Source organism: Cervus canadensis, chromosome 28 (genome assembly GCF_019320065.1).
Source record: "Cervus canadensis isolate Bull #8, Minnesota chromosome 28, ASM1932006v1, whole genome shotgun sequence".
NCBI classification, from domain to species: Eukaryota; Metazoa; Chordata; class Mammalia; order Artiodactyla; family Cervidae; genus Cervus; species Cervus canadensis.
This window is the reverse complement of record NC_057413.1, coordinates 51,189,301-51,211,620: the sequence shown is the minus strand read 5'-3', so window position 1 is coordinate 51,211,620 and position 22,320 is coordinate 51,189,301. Positions and strand designations below refer to the sequence as shown.

At 45.8% G+C, this 22,320-nt stretch overlaps 1 protein-coding gene across 1 annotated transcript in view; it reads left to right on the top strand.

Annotated features, from left to right (window-relative positions):
- The window catches only part of ADGRF5 (adhesion G protein-coupled receptor F5), a 72,577-nt gene extending 62,186 nt beyond the window's left edge, over positions 1-10,391 (top strand). Inside the window, exons 17-21 of the mRNA XM_043449584.1 lie at positions 2,350-3,735; positions 5,140-5,181; positions 6,067-6,126; positions 6,947-7,031; positions 9,114-10,391. Of these exons, the coding sequence (XP_043305519.1) occupies positions 2,350-3,735; positions 5,140-5,181; positions 6,067-6,126; positions 6,947-7,031; positions 9,114-9,193 (1,653 nt within the window). The 3' untranslated portion in view covers positions 9,194-10,391. The remainder of the gene's footprint in view (positions 1-2,349; positions 3,736-5,139; positions 5,182-6,066; positions 6,127-6,946; positions 7,032-9,113) is intronic.
- Positions 10,392-22,320: the final 11,929 nt, after the last annotated feature.

The following is a 22,320-nucleotide window of genomic DNA, read 5'->3' as shown; positions in this document are numbered from 1 at the left end:
CTGCTTTGAAAATAAGATTATCTACACCATTTTTCTGGATTCCACATATATGCATCAATGTACAATATTTGTTTCTCTTTCTGACTTTTTTCACTCTGTGTGACAGTCTCTAGATCCATCCACATCTCTTCAAATGACACAACTCCATTCCTTTTCATGGCTGAGTAATATTCCATTGTATATATGCACCACATGTTCTTTATCCATTCCTCTGTTGATGGACATTTAGATTGCTTCCATGTCTTGGCTATTGTAAATAGTGTTGCAATTAACATTGAGGTGTATGTATCTTTTTGAATGATGGTTTTGTCTGGGTATATGTCCAGGAGTGGAAATGCTGGATCATATGATAGTTCTATTTTTAGTGTTTGAAGGAACCTCCATACTATTTTCCATTCTGGCTATATCAGTCTACATTCCCACCAACAGTGTAAGAAGGTTCCTTTTTCTCCAGCAATCAGTGTTCTAAGAGGAAAGAGAATTCACTCACCAGAGTTCAAATGAAGATACTTTAGCAAAGGGATACTTACAGAGGTAAAACTAGGAATTTTTTTAAAAGTGTGAGGCCACCAGAAACCAGAAGCATTTAGAAACCTTTACTCCCTTGAGGATTAACAGGAAAAGGAGAGGAAATAGTGCACCCATAACCTTGGAGGAGGGATCACTGAGCAGGAGCTATAGCATTGGAAGGACATAACCATACCAAAGATATGCTGAGAGTAGAAATGAGGATGCAGGAAAAATAGATCTCGGCTTCTTTCTTCTCTCATCATCTCACCTCCTGCTGGTGTTTCTCACTCGACAAACCCAACCAGAGGCAACCGGCAAGCAGTTTGGGTTACAAGAGTCCAAGGAGCTTATACAGCTCTCCGAGGGCTGTTCTAACAAATTGCCATAAACTGGGTGGCTTACAATGAGGAAATTTCCTCTCTCACACTCCTTGAGGCTAGAAGTCTGAAATCAAGGTGTCTGGGGACCACGTTTCCTCTGAAGGCTCTAGGGAAGGATCTTTGATCACCTCTTCTAGCTTCTAGGGGGCTTCCCTGGTAGCTCAGATGGAAAAAAAAATCAGCCTGCCAATGCAGGAGACCCAGGTCCAATCCCTGGGTCAGGAAGATCCCTGGAGAAGGGAATGACTACCCACTCTGGTATTCTTGTCTGGAGAATCCCATGGACAGAGGAGCCTGGCAGGCTACAGTCCATGGGGCTGTACAGAGTCAGGCAAGACTGAATGACTAACACGTTCACTTTCCACCTTCTAGTAGATCCAGGCATTCTCTGACTTGTGCTGCCTCATTCCAACCTCCAACTTTGTCCTCATATGACTCATTTTCTCCATTTATCTCCTCCTCATCTGTCTCTTTTAAGGATACTTGTCACTGGATTTAGGGCCTGACCAGGTAATCCAGGGTGATTTTTCTCTCAAGATCCTTAATAACATCTACAAAGACCCTTTCTCCAAATCAGGTCACATTCACAGAGTTTGGGAATTAGGACAAGTCATTTTGGAGGCCACTGTTCAACTAACTCCAGGGCTCATCATTTGAGAGAACAGAACAAGGCGAAGAACGGCAGAGAGAAGCCACTTCTCTCCATGGAGATAAGCCACAAATGATAATTCCAAGTTTATGGGAAAGGGAATCAAACTGTTGAGCAAAGAAGAAAGGTGCCTTTAACAACACTCTTATTTGGTGCTCAGCATTTAAGAGGGTCTTCCGAGACTCCCTCACCCTTGCTGGTGAAATACCGCCCACCCAAAAGCCTTTACAGGCTTGAGATTTAAAATAAAATAAAACATAAAACAATTAATAAGTATCTCTGCCAGCCTGCTGAGTTGACCTTAGTGAGTTGTAGGAGTGGTTCTCACTGTCATGACTTCTAAACATTTCACAAAGTCTTGAAGTTGGAGGGGGGGCAGTGTCCATCCTCTGCTTTCTCCCCCTAAGAAGGTGGATCATTGTCCCCTACAACCTGTGATGCTGCACATCCCCCTTCTCTTTTCTTCTTCTCTGTACCCACTTAGAGCTTCCCAGGTGGCTCAGTGGTAAAGAACCCACCTGCCAATGCAGGAGACACTGAAGACTTGGATTCCATCCCTGGGTTGGAAAGACCCTCTGGAGGAGGAAATGGCAACCCACTCCAGTACTCTTGTCTGGGAAATCCCATGGACAGAGGAGCCTGGTGGCCTGCAGTCCATGAGGTTGCAAAAGAGTCTGACATGACTTAGCAAATGAGCATGCACGCATGCATGTACCCACTTGACCAGTTTCCAAGGAGATGTTCTTTTCTCTCTCTCCTTTATGATTGAAAACATTCAGTTGGTTTGATCCCATGCCTTGTCAATTACAGCACGTCCTCTCCACGGTCAACATCATCCTTGGCAAGTCTGCCTTGAATACCTGGAAGATGTCACAGGAACAAAAAACCAATTATAGCTCACAGCTATTGGATTCAGTGGAAAGATTTTCCCGAGTTTTACGGGCAGAAGACAGCAGCATCTCCCAACCTAATGTGCAGATGAAGAGCATGGTCATAAAACCCGGCCACCCCCAATCCTACAGGCAGAGCTTTGTTTTCTTAGACTCTGACCTCTGGGGCAACGTGACCATCAATGGATGCCAGCTGGAACACCTGCAGCCAGATTCATTTGTCGTCACCGTGGCTTTCCCAACTCTCAAAACCATCCTCGACCAGGATGTTCCGGGAGAGAATTTTGCCAACAGCTTGGTGATGACCACCACCGTCAGCCGCAGCATAGCCACGCCATTCAGGATTCTGATGACTTTCAAAAACAACCACCCTTCGGGCGGGATGCCGCAGTGTGTATTCTGGAACTTCGACCTCGCCAACCACACCGGGGGGTGGGACAGCAGTGGGTGCTATGTGAAAGCAGTCACCGAGGACAGCGTGTCCTGCAGCTGTGAGCACCTCACCTCCTTCTCCATCCTCATGTCGCCCGACTCCCCAGACCCCGATTCTCTCCTGAAAATCCTGCTGGATATCATTTCCTACATTGGGCTGTGCTTTTCCATCTTGAGCTTAGCAGCCTGCCTCGTCGTGGAGGCCGTGGTGTGGAAGTCGGTGACCAAGAACCGGACCTCCTCCATGCGCCACATCTGCATCGTCAACATTACCGCTTCCCTCCTGGTCGCCGACGTCTGGTTCATCGTGGCCGCTGCCATCCACGACCATCGCTTCCCACTCAATGAGACGGCCTGTGTGGCCGCCACCTTCTTCGTCCACTTCTTCTACCTCAGCGTCTTCTTCTGGATGCTGACACTGGGCCTCATGCTCTTCTACCGCCTGGTTTTCATCCTGCACGACACGAGCAAGTCCATTCAGAAGACAATCGCCTTTTCCCTGGGGTACGGCTGCCCGCTGCTCATCTCAGTTATCACGGTGGGGGCCACCCAGCCCCGGGAGGTCTACACTAGGAAGAACGCATGTTGGCTCAACTGGGAGGACACCAAGGCCCTGCTGGCCTTCGTCATCCCGGCCCTGGTCATCGTGGTGGTGAACATGACCATCACGGTCGTGGTCGTCACCAAGATCCTGAGGCCTTCCATCGGGGACAAACCGAGCAAGCAGGAGAAGAGCAGCCTGTTCCAGATCACCAAGAGCATTGGGGTCCTCACGCCGCTCTTGGGGCTCACCTGGGGTTTCGGTCTGGCTACTGTGTTCCAGGGGAGCAATGCTGTGTTCCACATTGTGTTTACCCTCCTCAATGCCTTCCAGGTATGTTCTGCAGGGCAGCGCTCTCAGCGAAGATCTGTAATGATAGAAACACAAATAAAGGTAGGAATGGGGAAGGGTTTGAGTTCAGGGGAGGCCCTGGCCCTAAAGAACAGTAATGACAAGAACTCAATGAAAGAGAAAAGGCACATTCCTCTGCTCCCATGGAACCTCATACCTCTTATCACCTGCTTTATAATTTAGTTGCATATGTGCCTCCCTGCTAAATGCCTTGATGCAAATAGGAGGAAAGTTCCTCCCCTACACTGGATTTTGCTATTTATCCAATGTTATCTTGATGCTGTCTATTATATCCTAAATGCAAATACCACCATTAAACCAAACAGCTTCTCCAGTTGATTTTCACAAGCATTAAATGAGCTCTGCCTTGGTGAGGTGGAAGCACCTGTCTTTCTTATCAGTATATCCCTAGTTCCAGCAAAGACCTTGGAACAGGCTAGGAGCTGGGTAACCATTTGACAAATGAAGTAAATGCTCGGTACCACATAGAAGGTTCTCAGGTAACATTTGCTGAAGGCTGAAAGAATTCTGCTCCATTCATTATATGAATGGGCTTCCTTGGTGGCTCAGATGGTAAAGAGTCTGCCTGCAGTGCAATCCCTGGGTCGGGAAGATCCCCCGAAAAGGAAATGGCAACTCACTCCAATATTCTTGCCGGAACAATCCCATGGGCAGAGGATCCTGGTAGGCTACAGCCCTTGGGGTCGCAAAGAGTTGGATACGACTGAACGACTTCACTTTCATTATACGAAAACGAAAAAGATGTTCCCTTTGCTCTCCAGCAGTGCAAAACTAATTCTAATACAAGTCACATTGTTAGGAGGGCTTTAGCAGAGGTACAGACAACAAGCCTTTGGAGCACAAGGGGGGGATGCTTGATTGTGATTCAGCCAATAGATGAATGGTAACCCTAGGCTCCCACGCATTGGTGAGAAGGCAGGGCATCTTGGGGTGACGCTGAGACATCATCCTAGATGCTCATGCCAAGACCACGCAAATCCTGCTACTCCAAACTCTAAGGTTCATGTCTAATGATGTCTTGACTAGGAGGGACTGATTTTTCTACCTCATGCCCTACGTCCACATTACAACTGTGAGGGCTGCTGTAGACATAAGAGGCATGTTTAATAACATAACCAACAGGACCTCCAGCTTGCAATTGGGTGGAAATAGGGAAATTGAAAATATCCTTATAACACTGTAACATTGAAGGTCCCTTGGTGTGGACCTGCTACATCATTGTCATCTACTTAACCATAAATGCAGCTGTAGAAAAAGTAGCTTACAAATCCTATGCTACGTGAATAATACTTCCTATTTTGCTAGACAAGAATATGATTAGTAAATAATATGATTAAAATGCACTTCTTTCTGATTTTTTTTCAGGGATTATTCATTTTACTCTTTGGATGCCTCTGGGATCAGAAGGTAAGAACGATGATAGTCATGCTCCTAGAAAAGTGTAAAGAGCCATGACATGTTAGGCTGACAATGGCCTCTTTTTTTTTAACCTTTTCATTTTATATTGGAATAGAGCTGATTAACAGTTTTGTGATAGTTTCAGGGGAACAATGAAGGGACTCAGCCATACATATGCATGTATCCATTCTCCCCCAAACTCCCCTCCCATCCAGGCTGCTACATAACATTGAGCAGAGTTTCCTGTGCTGTAGAGTAGGACCTTTCAGTTATCCATTTTAAACACAGCAGTGTATCCATGTTGATCCCAAACTTCCTAACCATCCCTTCCCCCCACTCTCCCCTCCTGACAACCATAAGTTCATTTTTTAAATCTGTGAGTCTGTTTCTATTTTGTGAATAATTTCACTTTATCATTTCTCTTTAGATTCCACATACAAGAAATGTCACACAATATTTCTCCTTCTCTGACTTACTTCACTCAGTATGACAATCTCTAGTTCCATTCATGTTGCTGGAAATGGCATTATTTCATTATTTCTAACAGCTGAGTAATACTCCATTGTATATATGTACCACATCTTCTTTATCCATTCCTCTATCTATCAATGGACATTTAGGTTGCTTCCACGTCTTGGCTATTGTAAATAGTGCTGCAATGAGCACTGGGGTGCATGTACCCTTTTGGACCATGTTGCTGTCTGGGTATATGCCCAGGAGTGGGATTGCAAGGTCACATAGTAGCTCTGTTCTTAGTTTAGTTTTTTAAGGGACCTCCACACTGGTCCCCATAGTGGCTATTACCACTTTACATTCCCACCAACAGTATAGAAGGCTTCCCTTCTCTCCATACCGTCTTCAGCATTTGACAATGGCTTCTCTTAAACTCTGCAGGTGCAGGAAGCCTTGCTGAATAAGTATTCACGGTCAAAATGGTCTTCACAACACTCAAAGGTAAATAGTTTCTTTGTAGAGACTTTGAAAAACCCCTCTCTCTCCACTACCAATTGTAGTGTAGTGGAATAATTATAGATTATTCCACCGTGCTTGCTTTGTACCTGATTCTGCCTTTTAATCAAAACCACGGCAATGAACTGGCATTAAGATGCTGTCCCCACATTTTAAAATAGGGATTATAGGGGCCAATAGCACAGATAGTATCAACTGGAAGTTAAGACCAAATTTCAATGAGAAGCAATCTTCTGGGGAAACTCAAGGCCATTTATGAGCCTTGAGAACACAGTTTGAAGAATAATGATGAATTTTGTGTAGTTCTTCTTGGAAAATATTGTTTTCACATGTCAGAAGATAATAAACCTTATCAAACAGTAAAATATGTATTTGGAAGCCTAATACCTATGACAAGATTCCAGTGTTTCAAAAGGTGGCTTTCCTGCTTAAAGTGAAAGTGTTATTCACTCAGTCATGTCCAACTCTTTGCCACCCAAGGACTTAAGCCCACCAGGCCCCTCTGTCCATGGAATTCTTCAGGCAAGAACACTGGAGGGGGTTGCCATTCCTTTATCCAGGGGATCTTCTTGACCCAGGGACTGAAGCCAGGTCTCCTGCATTGCAGGCAGATTCTTAGTGGTCTGAGCCACCAGAAGGCTTTCCTGCTTAATTTGAAAGTGAAGTTCAGGTTCATCCAGGCCCTCTCCTTAGGTGAGATGAAAGATGCAGGCAGTGACCACAAGAGGGCAGCAAACAAACCATTCTACAGATTCAAACAGGACCTTGGACTAACATGTGTACTTTTAATTCTTTTCTTCTCTAGTCAACATCCATAGGTTCATCTACCCCTGTATTTTCTATGAGCTCTCCGATATCAAGAAGATTCAACAATTTGTTTGGTAAAACAGGTACGTAGTGTCCTCTAGATCTTTCCTGGGTTGACCTAAACGCATTTGCCCTGGGGGGAAATCTCACCCCTAGTGTCCAACTGTCCACTTCATAACATTGACCCACAATGGCCTTATTTGGGGCAGAGGTTAAATACTTGCTTATATTTTCCCAAACTACCAGGATGTTGGTACAGAGGGCAACTGCCTTCAGCCTGCAGAGAACTCTCCATCAAAACCATATCCACCATAAAAATGGGAATTGAATGTTAATTGCTGGTCAAACACAAACTTCTATTCATGTTATATAAGAATAGGTAGGTCATAGTTCTGGGTTATGGTGCAGCGAAGGATATATTTAGAGAATCCTACCATAGCATCCCATGCTGTAAGTTTCATTTCTTTTTATTTTTTTTTCCTTTTTCTATTTTTGGAGTGTTCTTGTTTTACACACGGGCATTTTTAAAACCTTGCATACGTATGAGAGATCACCCAAGTTAGCTATTCTATTAGGGGCATGTGCGATGAACATTTTCTCCTTTTAGATCTAAGATGAAGGATGTGAATGACTTTGGGCAGTGGGTCTCGGCTGTTCTGGAAAGCTGAAACCCCTGTCCCTTCTCCCCCCAACCCCTCACCTCCTGCCAGGGAAAACAGGCACTAGAATTCCTTCTAGCTCCTCCAAACTAAACAGATCTCACAAATGAAGAAATATATGAAATGTGTCGAAAGTCTTCCAGACTATGGTTCTCCAGTGAATTCTGGGAATGCCTATTAGTTATTAAAGCTCAGAACTTGGCATTTGGGGCTTCAGCTTGATGTATTACTCATGAAACTTCAGGACCTTCCCTTTTGGTTGGATCTGTTGTGAAATCATCCGAGATCCAGGGTATATCAGAACTTTTCCTCTTGGCCAGCACTACCCCTGGATCATGTTAAGTCGCTTAATTGTGTCCGACTCTTTGGGACAGCATGGACTGTAGCCCACCAGGCTTCTCTGTCCATGGGATTCTCCAGGCAAGAGTACTGGAGTGGGTTGCCATTTCCTCCCCAAGGGATCTTCCTGACCCAGGGATCAAACTGGCATCTCTTATGTCTCCTGCATTGGCAGGCAGGTTCTTTTCCATTCGTGCCACCTGGGAAGCCCTGGATGGTGTTTAGCATTTGCATTAAAGTGAGAACAGTGAAAACTCTATGAAATGATTCCACAGAATCTGAGTTACACACTATGTAAGGCCAGTGACGTGTGTTCCCTGTTTCTGAACCAGTCAGATCAAGAGCTGGGGCCCAGATCCCAAGGTCCTAGGGCCTGAGAATCCGGGCCGCGGCCACTCAGCCTTTCAGGGTCATTCATGCTGATCCAAGGTGGCCTACTTGAGGGCTCCATAATCACCGTAACTTTGGTTTATGTTGTCAGCAGCCCCAAGGGCTCCCCCAGGCAATGACGGAAACGTTAGCCGTGGCAGTCTGCCCATCTGATGGTAGGGTGGGCACTGTGTCACTTCCCCTGCCCAACACACCGCCCACACTGCTCCCCTGCTGTGTCCCCGCCCCACGCCGGCATCAGTCTATGCAGTTGCCCCAGGGCCGTTCTCCCTGCTGCCCTCACCCTCAGCACTTCTGTTGTCATCCCCTGACTCCTGCTGCTTTCCTGGTCCTGCCTCTTCTTCCCCCGCAATTTCCTCCTTTCTTTACTTTCCTCCCTTTCCCCGGCTCAGACCCCTCCTGAGAGCTTCCCCAGGTCACAGCAACCCAAGGGGCCCAGGGATGTTCCTTCGTATGGATGCCCCCAGGCTGTTGCATGAGGCAGCATGCGGAGGGCTGCCGGTGTGTCAAGATCTCCCTGTCTTCTGTAGCAATCTGGCTGCTGGTGTGATGTGAAGTAGTTAGTGCTTGTCTTATCGGCTGCCACGCATGCTTGACAACAGCTTGGTTTGTTCTCCAGGACCTCTGGGTCTGGGGAGGAGGGCAGGCAGGGGTTCATTTCCAGGCGTGGCTTGCCTGGCCCCTGGAGTAGAGCGCCCCCTGGGCGATCAGCAGAGATTCACACCCCAGTGATCATGAAGACGTGACCTTCAGCTAAGCTGCTGTTCTGTTTTTCAGGAACATACAATGTTTCCACCCCTGAAACAACCAGCTCATCCCTGGAAAACACATCCAGTGCTTATTCATTGCTCAACTAATGACAGGAAAATCCAGCCCATGGGACCTCTTGGGAAACAGTGGATGTGCTCTGAAAAAGAGATCCTTTCCAAGCCACGGGTAACATGTTTTTTCCGCAGGCCTCTGGGAGCAGATGCTGAAGAGACTTTTTCATGAGGGAAGAGGCTTTCTTTTGTAAAGACAGACCAAAGGAAATGGTTGCATTTATGTTGCTGCCCCACCCCTGTCTCTTGTGTGATACCAAATGTGTATAGTATTTAAGTGAAACTCAAGCCAACTTCTCTGTCTATATTGTAAAATAGAATTTCAGGGACATTTTTCCTTTTCACACCCTGGGCCCAGAGATAAGCTTTGATTAAAATAATAAGTAAAAGGCCAGGACTTAGGAAACTCTTCAATGAATTCTAGGGAGGAAGGATGGAAGAGAGAAAGAAAGAAAGAAGAAAGGGATGGAGGAAACGACGAGGAAAAAATATAGAGAAGACTAACATAAGGACCACATGTTAAGATTCCTATGTTAATGACCCAATACTTTTACCACTCAGATAATGCAACACTGAAAATTAAAAAATGACTCCAAAATGAAAACTGAAAATTAGCCATGGATAAAGTTCAATATTTCCCTGGTGTTTTCTTAGCTAAGAGAGACCAAAAAAGGAAAAGAAAAAAGGCAATGAAAAAATAGGGAGGAAATTATATCATCAAGATGCTTTTAAGTGAATGATGATATTTCCAAGAATTTCACAGAAGACATGACTCTCCTGATGCTAAACACACACATATGTGTTACTGTGTGTTACGGTTGGAGTTAAGAGGAATGAATGGACAGAGGAAGTATGATTAGATGATTAGATCCCAGCTGACCAATTGCTGATTGCATTTTTATTATTAATAGTTTAGCAGAACAGTCTTAGGTTTTGGTTTGTTCCACTTTTTGTAAGCAAAAATATATATATTTGTCTATCCATTCATTTCCAAATGTGATATATTGCACTGAAAACAGACCCTCCCAACTGTCATGAATTATATTTAACAGCTTTAACCAGGTACTTTTCTGTGCATGCTAGAAAAGATTTTAATGATCTTACAGCATTGTATATTATTATTTTTGTAGTTACTGTGGATTTAGAGGCCCTGGATGTGCTGTATAGCTCTCTCTGTGTTAATTCTTTCCGTTCCTAAGTTCCCGGACCAATATACATTCAGAGTTTTCTACTGTCTAATTGGTATTTATTCTAACTACTTAGAAATCTTCTGGAAAAAGCTCTCCAGCTGGCTAGTCTGTGCTCCTAATGACACTTTACCTTGATGAACAGATGGTGGAGATTGTGAACTATGTGCGTGTATGTTTCACCTGTGTGTGTGCATTTCATAAAAATATAATATAAATATTTATTAAAATCATATCCATAGCAAAGTTTACCATGTGCTGTAGCTACAGCAACCAAATATTCCAAATCAAAGTCTGATCCTAGGGCCATCATGAAATAGAATAAAAAATGTGGGACTTCTCTGAAAATATGAGCAGTGTGGTCTTCATAAGGACAGATCTAACAGGTCCAACCATCAGGAAGAAAGGAACAAACAGGCTGAGATTCAAGTATCATTTATTCACTGAGGTTTGAAAGAGTTTTCTTTTAATAATTTTACTGTTTAAAATAACTTCCTTTTATTTTTAATTTTAAATTCTACCTCTGTCTCTCTTTTCTTTAGGAGAAGGGGGAGATAGGACAGACAGAAGTCCCAATCACATTTCAAGGAAATGAACTCTTTTTTTCCCCCTTTTTCTACATACTCACAAGTGACATACATATCTACGCCCACATTTGCCAGCAAATTGCCACATCATTATCCCAATTGAAGAGTTCATTATTTAAAGTCCCTGAAGGAAATGATTATAAAGCTCAGAATTCTCCAGGGAATGATCAACTTTGGGCAGAAGCTGGTACTGAGAAGACAAGAGTCAGAGGTTAGGCTGGATGATCAGCTGAATTCGATTTAGACATCAGGAAAAGAATGGCTTTAGTGATTTGGTTTCTGGGGTTCTATCCATGAGAACTGAGACAGGGTTAGACAGTATTGATGTGATTAGCCAGGGAAAGCATTGCATTCAGAAGGCTGTGGTTCTCCTGTTTGAAATCATAAAACTATAAGAAACACTGACCTTCCACCCATTTCTTAGGGATCCTCTGGGAATTGTTGTCCAGAACTTTGTGAAGGGGACCTCTGTAATAACAGAAACCTCCAGTGGGGCTCCCCAGGATGGGGATCTGGTTCTCTGCCCACATTCATTAACGGAGGCCTGTTCCCTCATCCCCAAGGCATGCGCGCCTGTGCGCACACACACACACACACACACACACACACATGTGCACACACATGCACAAACACACACGCTCAAGGTGTGCATGCACCTCCCCCCTTTCCAGTCACAGTGCTGGATCCACATTTCCAGAAAAGCCGTACAAACACCGGAGAAGTACAGTACATGCTGGTTTTCTGCTCAACTGCAAGAGACACAGTTCCGTCACTGCTCTTTTCCAAGAATACCCTGAAATAAGCAACAGAATTCAGCATTGTAAAAAAGAGTGGTCTGTGAATCTGTTAATTACAGCAGGAGCTATGCTTGGCCCTGGGGTCACCGGTTTTCAGTCAGCAATGATTTCAAGGCTCTGGGCAGCAGATTTCCGAGGGAAGGAAGAACGGGAACTCTGGTGTTGGCACAAAGTGGGATGTGGCGCCTACTTCACCGGGAAAGTGTCCACTACTTTCCCACGTCCCTGAAATCTCTCAGTGTATAAAGCCGGTTCCACCGGGCCAAACCTTCCTGCATTAAGGGACCCTCTGATAAGTCTGTTTCCTGCAGTGGAGTCTGTACTGATGCTCCAGAGGGGGTGAGGTTAGAGGTTAGAGCATCCACCAGTGAGCAGTGGATACAAACTACAGAGGTAGTCTCAGCCCAGAATAACGTTCTGAGTCCAGTGCAACACATCCTCTCCTGGATGAGTCATACGTCTGCCACGCTCGCCTCCGAGTCATACTGTTTACTTGGAGAAAGAGGTAAATACAAGTCCTTGGGGATTTCAGGATCTAGGTTGCTAAGGCCAGAAATTAAGAAACACCGTGGGAAGACATAGTCCTTTGTGGTTTGTGTAGGGAACTTCAGAGAGGTTAGAAGTCTTTAAAAAAGTTTTGTGGGGATGAGAAAGATTATAGCAACCAGCAAGCACAGAGGTGGCAGAAGACATTATTCTGAGTCACATGTCACAACCATTTTAGAAGACAAAGGAAGCAAGTGAGGTCATAGAAGTGCCCTGTAGGCAGAACACATTTCATTTGTGGCAGGGGAAGGTGCTGTCAAATGGGGTTCTACATCCCCTAGAGAAAGTCAGTGACTCAGGCCAGCAGAAGTCTGATTCCCCAAGTGTCCAAAATAAAGGAGGGGCTTTGTATTTTTTGAACATCCTTGAAAACAATGTCTAATCATTTCAGAGGTATTAGTTTTGAAGTGAGATGGTATAGGTTTCTAAAATTATGACTTGGGATTTTCAATCGTGTCTTAATAGCATTCCAGCATACAGCTCTGTTCATGAGGTTCTTGACTCAGTGGATATGAATCTGAGCAAACTTTGGGAGATAGTGAAGGACAGGGAAACCTGGCATTCTGCAGTCCATGGGGTCGCAAAGAGTAGGACATGACTTAGTGACTCAACAACATATAGCTCTATGTCTTTTCCCTGCTTATAATACTAAAATATCTAAAAAGATGGTGTGAAGCTTTTGTTAATATAAATTGTCTCCACTTTTGCAATAGGCTATTCCCGCTGTTTCAGACTTCTCCACGTCCACCAGAATTTAACTCCTTCTCCAGCGAATGGTCACTTCTCTTCTCCAGGCATGGGGACATGGGTGGGGGGGTCTCTGAAGCTCACAAGCTGAGGGCTGACATCTTTCCTCACACAATTCACATTCCCACTCAGCATATGGAGCCCAGAAACTTAAGAGGCTTTAAGCAGGAGACCTGGAGGTAAAGTTTTCAGTACCCGACTGTTGGGGAATCAAATAAAAAAAAAAAGTCTGTTCTGACATTTGGATGTGGCTTGGTTGGCATTTTCATGGACAGCCGAAAACAGAGCACTGTGGGTTCTATTAGCAACAGATATTTCTGCAACAGGTCCAGTATTTCCCATATTAGTTTTATATGGCTGTGTGACATATTACCACAAAGTTAGAGGCTGAAAACCATACCCGTTAGTTATCACACAGTTTCTGGGCATGGTTGACTTCACCTTCTGCTCAGACTTTTACCAGGCTGAACTCAAGTTGTTGGTTAGGGCTGCAGTCTCATCTGAAAGCTAGGGTCCTCCTCCAAGCTCAGCGGTTGCTTGGCAGAATTCTACTCTTTAGTTACAGGACTGAGGTCATCTTTAGCTCCTGGAGGTGTCTTACCATCCCCTGTCCTGTGGTCTTCTCCCAGCAGGGTAGTTGGCTTCTTCAAAGTCAGCAGAGGAACTTCTGTGGCCCCTTTGAATCTCTGGTACTTCTCCCGTCTCTGATCTCCAGACATGTTTTTAAAGGACTCGCCTGATTAGGTCAGGCCCACCTAGGATAATCTTCCTTGAGATTAACTGAAAGCCAGATGATTAGGGACCTTCTTTACACCTGCAAGATCCCTTCAGCTTTGCCCTATAATGTAATCTCATCAGAGACACAGGTCCTGCTCACTGTCCAGGGGAGAAGATAACACAAGTTCTATCTTCAGATTATTTTTAAAAAAGAAGTTAAGGACCACACACTGCTCTGTAGAATCTGTATGAGGTCTGAGCTGGAGACACGGTGACCTGCAGACTTGCTTTATCCCTAGGAGTAGTCACGCTGAGGAGGGTCTCTCTGGACAGCATCAGTGATACGGCTTGCGTGCTGCAAATATGTCCATGCTATTCTGTCTGCTGAATATGCAAATACAACCAAAGTCACCTTTCCCAAAGGCATGGCTTCCAGGTGTGTGGACAATTCAGGGAAAGGGTGTCATGTGGGAAAGCTTGATTTGTCCAGATGAAAAGAGGCTCACAGCTCTGCAGCTGACAACTTTCCCCACACTGCGCATGTCTGGTGTGGCAGGTAGAGTGAGCCCAGGCACTAATATACCATTGACGTTTAGGCCAACAGGGCAGAGATCTGAACACACAGGTGCTGGCCTGTCCTCTAAGCTTTTGTTCATCTGACCTGTCACTCCTTAAAAACCAAATCAGAATGCTCCCCCCATGCTGGGCACGTCTCCTTTAATTCCCCCACCACCAGTGAAGTACTGCCACCTGCAGGTCATGTTTGGGACTGCAAACGTTTTCATACCACGGACTCATGGAGGGACGGAGTTCCCAATGCAGGGGTCCCAGGTTTGATCTCTGGTCAGGGAACTAGACCCCACGTGCTGCAACTGAGAGTTTAGTTAGTTGCATGCTGCAACTAAGGCCCGGAAAAGTCAAGTAAATAAATAAATGTTCTGAAAAAAGATTCATCGATCTCTCATGGGGTAAGCTGCCATCATGTGCCTACATGGGTCACAGGACTTTGGAATTTTCTGGTCATTTGCCCTGATGTCTTTTTTTATTTTGTGTGTGTCTGGGTGTGTGTGTGTGAATATTTTTACTTCTTTTTTTTTTTTCCTTTGGCTGCACTACATGGCAGGTAGGATCTTAGTTCCCCAACAAGGGATGGAACCTGTGCCCCCTGCAGTGGATGCTTGGAGCCATATTCACTGGACCATAGGGAAGTCCCTGTCCTGATGTTTTTCTTTGTAAAATAATATACACACCATTCAGAAAGGAAGACATTTAGTTTTGTATTTTGAAGACTTCCTCCCCCACCCCAACTTTATGAAGTGTATACTTTATTCATATAAGTAGGAAGAAAAGCATGCTTCCTACAAATCCATTATGTGAAAAGGAACGTGGGGAGGGCAGAATGGTCTGGCTGAACTGTGAGGTGAGTCATGTGTTTTTTTTTTTTTAATTGGCTGAACCTCACAGCATGTGGGATTTTAGCGCCCCAACCAAGGATCAAACCTGAGCCCCCTGCCTTGGAAGCATAGAGTTTTAACTACTGGGCCACCAGGGAAGTTCCATGTGTATTTTAAATATTTTAGGAGCCACTTTACAAAAAATCAGGAGGAAAAGTGAATTGCAGTAATACTTTTGATTTAACCCAATAGATCCAAAATTTTGGGATTTCAGGGTATAATTTATGTAAACTTCTTATTTAGCTATTTTATATTTCTTTTTGTTTCAACACCAAGTGTTCACCCAAGTGTTCTTTACACCACAGGTGCCCAGCAGATTTCCAGCGCTAAGGACCCACATGTATCTAGAAGCTGCTACACCAGGGAACACGGCTTAGAGCATAAATCAGGGACAAATGCTTCTGCTATTCTGTTTCCTCTCTCTGTAGGAATACAGGGTAGGAAAATAAATTTAAAACAGGCCTTGCCACATCATTTGGGCCAGTCTTTGCAGAGACGCTACACATATGGGAGGTAGAAGGACCAGAAATCCATAAGGCTCCAAATATTGAGGGTGGCCATGAAGCTCATTGGTGTTCATGTTCATTCATGTTCATTCGTAACAGCTTATAGAGAAACCCGGACGACATTTTGGGCCACCCCCAACACTTCAGTTCAGCTCAGCTCAGTTCAGTTGCTTAGTCGTGTCCGACTCTTTGCGACCCCATGAACCGCAGCACACCAGGCCTCCCTGTCCATCACCAACTCCCGGAGTCCACACAAACCCATGTCCATTGTGTCAGTGATGCCATCCAGCCATCTCATCCTCTGTTGTCCCCTTCTCCTCCTGCCCTCAATCTTTCCCAGCATCAGGGTCTTTTCCGATGAGTCAGCTCTTCACATCAGGTGCACAAAGTATTGGAGTTTCAGCTTCAATACCAGTCCCTCCAGTGAACACCCAGGACTGATCTCCTTTAGGATGGACTGGTTGGATCTCCTTGCAGTCCAAGGGACTCTCAAGAGTCTTCTCCAACACCACAGTTGAAAACCATCAATTCTTCTGTGCTCAGTTTTCTTTATAGTCCAACTCTCACATCCATACATGACCACTGGAAAAACCATAGCCTTGACTAGATGGACCTTTGTTGGCAAAGTAATATCTCTGCTTTTTAATATGTTGTCTAGGTTGGTCATCACTTTCCTTCCAAGGAGCAAGCGTCTTTTAATTTCATGGCTGCAGTCATCATCTGCAGTGATTTTGGAGCCCAGAAAAATAAAGTCAGCCACTGCTTCCACTGTTTCCCCATCTATTTCCCATGAAATGATGGGACCAGATGCCATGATCTTAGTTTTCTGAATGTTGAGCTTTAAGCCAACTTTTTCACTCTCCTCTTTCACTTTCATCAAGAGGCTTTTTAGTTCCTCTTCACTTTCTGCCATAAGGGTGGTGTCATCTGCATATCTGAGGTTATTGATATTTCTCCCAGCAATCTTGATTCGAGCTTGTGCTTTTTCCAGCCCAGCGTTTCTCATGATGTACTCTGCATATAAGTAGGGTGACAACATACAGTTTAAATAAGCAGGGTGACAATATACAGCCTTGACATACTCCTTTTCCTATTTGGAACCAGTCTGTTGTTCCATGTCCAGTTCTAACTGTTGCTTCCTGACCTGTATACAGGTTTCTCAAGAGGCAGGTCAGGTGGTCTGGTATTCCCATCTCTTCCTAATACTTCCCTTCCATACAACTCCTGCCCCTCCAAACTGGCTTGAAAGCCACACTCTTACACCCTGTTCTTGGAGATCGCTGAAAAGCATGAGGTATCAGTCCCGGAAAATGGCAGCTTCACATCTTTCCCAGGAAGGAGTAAGGGCCCAGAAATCCCCATCACCTCCTTGTTGAAGGGAAAGCTTGAGGCCTCATTGGTGGGATGCAGCAGAAAGAACACGGCTCTGGGAGCAGAAGGCACTGTTCTTCACCCTCCCAGGCCCTTCACTAAAACTCTCTGGACCTTGGTTTACCCATCTGAAAAATGGGAATCATTTTAGTTATCTCCCAAGTCTATTCTTAAACCCCCAAAGCATAGTTTATAGGAGTATGTTTTGGAAGTGTCAAGTATCATGCAAATAAAAGATCATTTTCAGGACTTTCTTGGTGGCCCAGAGGTTAAGAATCCACCTGCCAATGCAGGGGACACAGGTTCGAGCCCTGGTCTGGGAAGATTCCACATGCCATGGGGCAACTAAGCCCTTGTGCCACAACTACTGAGCCTGTGCTCTAGAGCCCGTGAGCTGCAACTACTAAAGCCCGTGTGACCTAGGGCCTGTGTCCACAGCAAGAGAGGTCACCACAGTGAAGAGTGGCCCCTGCTCGCCACAAACAGAGAAAGCCTGCGCAAAGCAACAAAGACCCAGCACAGCCAAAAATAAATAAATAAAATAATAATAACTTGTTTAAAGCAAAAGATCATTTCCAGTATCACTTTGAAAGGCAGGGAGCAGCTGACCACAGGGGAGCTTTGGGGAGGGGACAGTAAGCTCTGGAGACCCTAGTGAGAGTCCAGAGGAGTTCTAAGCCTGGGTATCAAGGGTCATCAGGAGAGCCCTGAGTCAGGATGGGTGGGGCACTCTTCATCAGGTGCCCACGGGGGCGTGAGGGAGTCCTCAACAAATGACTGACTTCGAAGATTTCCTCCAAGGAAATCATCCTATAGGTAACAAGATGACTTTTCTCGCAGGACCCAAAGCACATAGACGGGTTGGCAATCTTTGGGCAATGTTGCTCCAAGACATGCCTTTACATTGATCTCCTGTGCTTCCCACAAGCATCCAGTCTGTCTTCCTGGAGTCCTAGGCATGGCCCTGTCCCAGGTACACACAGCCCAGCGGGCATATACTGGACCCCTGTCACCCACCAGTGTAGGGAGAACCATCAGAGGCCAGACCAGTCCCAGGTGCCTTTAGAGCCCTCCTGCAGGAGGGGACCCCTAGGGATTGACTTCCAGCCATGACTACCTCAGGGCCCTTTGAGCTCAGGTCGGAGGGCCTGTCGAGAGGATGAAAGCCCAGGGAAGCAAGAAAGCCTATGAAGCCATGATGAGTGGGTTCCCAGGGGAGGCCTGCTCTGAATACAGCCTCCCCAGCATCAGATGGACTCCAGGTGTCCTCTCTCCTAGGAGCAGCAGCAGCATCACTCACAGGCCACCTGCCCCTCTGGGGGCTCATTCCAAATCATCCTTTATCTCTGCCAATGCCAAGCAGTGGCCGAGAGCAGAGAACAAAACTGCCCCCTGGGCCAGGCCTGTGACACATCCCCCTGTCTCTCTGTTCCCATCCCGGGTCCTGAAGGAGTGGGGTGGGGATAAAGCCCCTGATTGTTCCCATTTACCAACCTCACCGCCCCATCTTTCCTTATGTCCTGGTGGACAGATGTGGAAGTTTAGCCTCTTACACGCTCTCAAGAGGAAACAATTTTCATGACTCTACTATTAGTGAATATGGAGCAGACAGGAAAAGAAAGAAGAAAGATGGGCACAATTACTGAAGCCAGCCCTGTGCCAGACTCCTGTTATTTATCTCCAAATACTAGTTTCCATGTGGTGTGGGTTTGATCTAGACACAAGCATCTTGTTTACTTTAAAAATAATTATCTAGACATCTATTCTTTCCTTTTCACCTGAAAACTTTGAGGTGAAGAACTGAAAGGTCATGAGTGGTCCCGCTGCACGAACGGGCCAACTTTGGGGGTTACTCCAGCCCATTCTCATCCCAAGGTTTTTATTTTTTTAATGCAGAGCCAAGTCCCAAACAAAGTATGCTGATGACTCTTAGAAACTAAACAGCAAATTCAGAAGTCCAGAAAAAAAGCAAACAAAAAACAACAAGAAAAAAAACAAAACAAAACAAAAAACACCAAACTCTTTCCTCATCAAGAAAAGAAACAGGAACTGAGTGTGCAAATCCTGAGCAGATGTTTGCCACCTCCCACTTCCCATGTCCCAAGGTGGACTTAGGACCCCGCCTTTTTGGGAACCACTTTTGATGGGTACCATCCCAGGTCTTCCATCCTGCCAAACAGCCCACCCCACCAAATACAAGAGGCTTTTGATTTTGATTAATCGAGGAAATTCGCACATCCCTTTACTGCTTTTCTGGAACTGTGAGTGTTTCCCATGCCCAGAGGCCCAGTTGCCCTGGTCAGGACAATTCTGATGGACAGCGGGTTGGGCTGATGAGTGACAGTCGTTCTCCACGCTGGGGCTCCTCCCACAACAGCCCGCCCGCTTCTCCTGAGGCTTGATCGCCACCTGCTGGTTATTAGAGGAAGCGCCTCCTCGGAGCCCCTTGGCAGGACCTCAAAGGTGTGCAGCTGCTGTTGGGTGGGTGAGAGTCCGGAGGGCGGCGGGCAGAGGACCAGTAACTTGGGACGCATGGAAGAATGACAGAAACCAGGCACGAAGAATGACTCTCGATGTCCTCCTCCTAACACGTTCATGTTATGATCCTCGCAGGAGAAAAAGAAATGATGCAGAAAGGGATGTCAGATTATAGGCACGCAGTTCCACTGGGTGTGATGGGTTTGTGGGCAGGTGTGAATCCCAGGGACGGGGGAGCCAGGTGGGCTGCCGTCTATGGGGTCGCACAGAGTCGGATACGACTGAAGTGACTTAGCAGCAGCAACAGTGCATTTCTGAGAGATACTAGTCAGGATCGCTCCCTCCTTCTGTCTTTTATCCTCCTTCACGGACAGAATCTTGTTTATTGATCTAAAAGCAAAGCTAAAAGCAGCCCCGGAAATCACCCGGTCCCCTCATTTCAGACAGGAGTGTAGAAGGCAACTTGGGTAAGTCAAACAGGTGCCTTCCCTGCTTCTAGGGACCTTCCCCCTTTCCCCTCTATGCGCCTTCTAGAGGATGAACCAGGATGCGCCTTTTTTTGTGATTCACCCACAGGAACCAACTGCTGGGCTGGGCTTTCGTTTTCCGTCGGTATTGAATCTGCAGCTGTCCCAGGGATAGCGACACATCGGCCAGCAGCCACGGCCAGCTGGTCAGGCTTTGCTCTAGTCTCTGGACACACAAGGACAAGGGGGCCGCTGACTCTGCAGCCAAAGTGTGATCCAAGAAGATTCAGGGGAAGTAAACAGTACAGCTGCCGAAAGGGCTGGCCCTTGGGGCAAGAGGGACAAGCTGACCTGGCTTGCATGAGAGGCAGATGACTTCTGACTGCAGGGGAATGTCATATGACTGGGGTATTACTCACAGCCTTCAGGATAGCTCTCAGCCCTTCTCCTTGTGTGGGGCATCCCTCTAACAAACAAGATCACCAGGAGAGATGAGGCTTAATGTGGACCAATCTTCAGGAGAGGGACCCAGCAAATGATAGCAAAGGCACCCTCCATGTAAAATGGCTGATAACCCTCTATGTTAACTAACATTTATTGAGTTCTTGCTATTTGTTTGGCGCTGTCCTAGAATCTCATTTAAGCCTGACAACAACCCCTGACAGGGTGGAGGAAGTATTTTTTTTTCTCTTCATTTTGCAGATGAATAAGCACAGAGAGATTAATCGCTTTCCCAGAGTCACACAGCTCAAGAATGATATCGAATGCAGTGTCTGACCTAGAACATGTGCACATCACCACCTCGCTTGTTGCTTTCCTGTGATGCACACAGACTCCCATGGCGGGGAGTGTTCTGAACACAGGAAACGAGAGAGGGAGAAGCTGGTGACACAAAGGGTGAAGTTAAGACATCTCCAACCTTAATGCCACTTTATAATTTCATCTTGGGGCAGCCCATGCTAGTGTTTTCTGCAAACATGGAACCACTTCCTTTTCCAGTCTCTGATGGAGCATGAAAGGATGCCAGCTTTACTGAAAGTAGATCTCTCCAATCTGAAAGTTAAACAGCACTCTGCATATATTTTAATTCTACGTTGTCTATCATCCCGTTTTATTACTCTGTAACCCTGTAGATGTTAAACTGAGCTTAGAGACCTCCTTGGTGGTCCAGTGGCTAAGATTCCATGCTCCCAGTGCAGCAGGCTGGGGTTCAATCCCTGGTCAGGGAAGTAGATCCCACATGCCACAACTAAAGATGCTGCAACAAGGATCCCATGTGCTACAACTAAGACCCAGCACAACCAAATAAATAAATATTTTTAAAATAAAATACAGTGAGCTGGGAAGAGGTAGACAGCTATTACTTCCATTTGACAGATTAGTAAAGGAAGACCAAGCATATGAGTGATTTTATGACAATTGTAGGGCTAGTTATTAATGGATGGCACATTCAAGTCTGCAGCCAAGGGAGCCTAAAGTTCAGGCCTCTTTTCTGTTCACTAAAACAGCAGTTCTCAGTATCAGCATCACCTGGGAACATGCTGGATGTGCAAATTCTTAGACTCCATCCCAGAGCTACTGAATGAGAAATTCTGGGGGCAGGGGCTGAGGTCTGTGTTTTAACCAATCCTCCTGGGGATGCTGACGCACCTGTGGTTGGAAAGTTGGTGTTGGGTGCGGGGGTTACACCTGCTACAGACACTTCTCACACCTTTGTATGAAAGGGACTCTTCTTAACCCCTTATGTTTATTTCCAGAATGGCCATGAAGTATATACTTAGCAGGCTGATAATGTAACGCCTTCCCAGGTGGTGCAGTATGGTGCAGTAGTGAAGAATTCACCTGCTAATGTAGGAGATGCAGAAGACTCAGGTTTGATCCCTGGGTCAGGAAGGTCCCCGGAGGAGGGCATGGCAACCCACTCCAGTATTCTTGCCTGGAGAATCCCATGGACAGAGGAGCCTGGTGGGCTACAGTCCTCGGGGTCACAAAGAGTTGGAGACGACTGAACAACGGAACACACACATGCACAAGGGGTAGCCTGGACTACTCAGGCGCCTTTAAGTACTGGTATTTTCTTTTAGGAAACTTCTAGAGCCAGCTTTTTCTGGGGCTTGTGTTGACTGAGGATGGGAACCTCAGCTCTCCTTATTTGATCTCTCTTGCAACTTTCTCACCCCGGGCAGTGTGATCTCCTTAGGAACAATGGAAAGAAAGTATGTCTACAAATACTTTCTTCTACCTGATACTTTCAATTTGTTACTAAGATAATTTTATACAGGAATAGTAGATCAAATACACTTTAA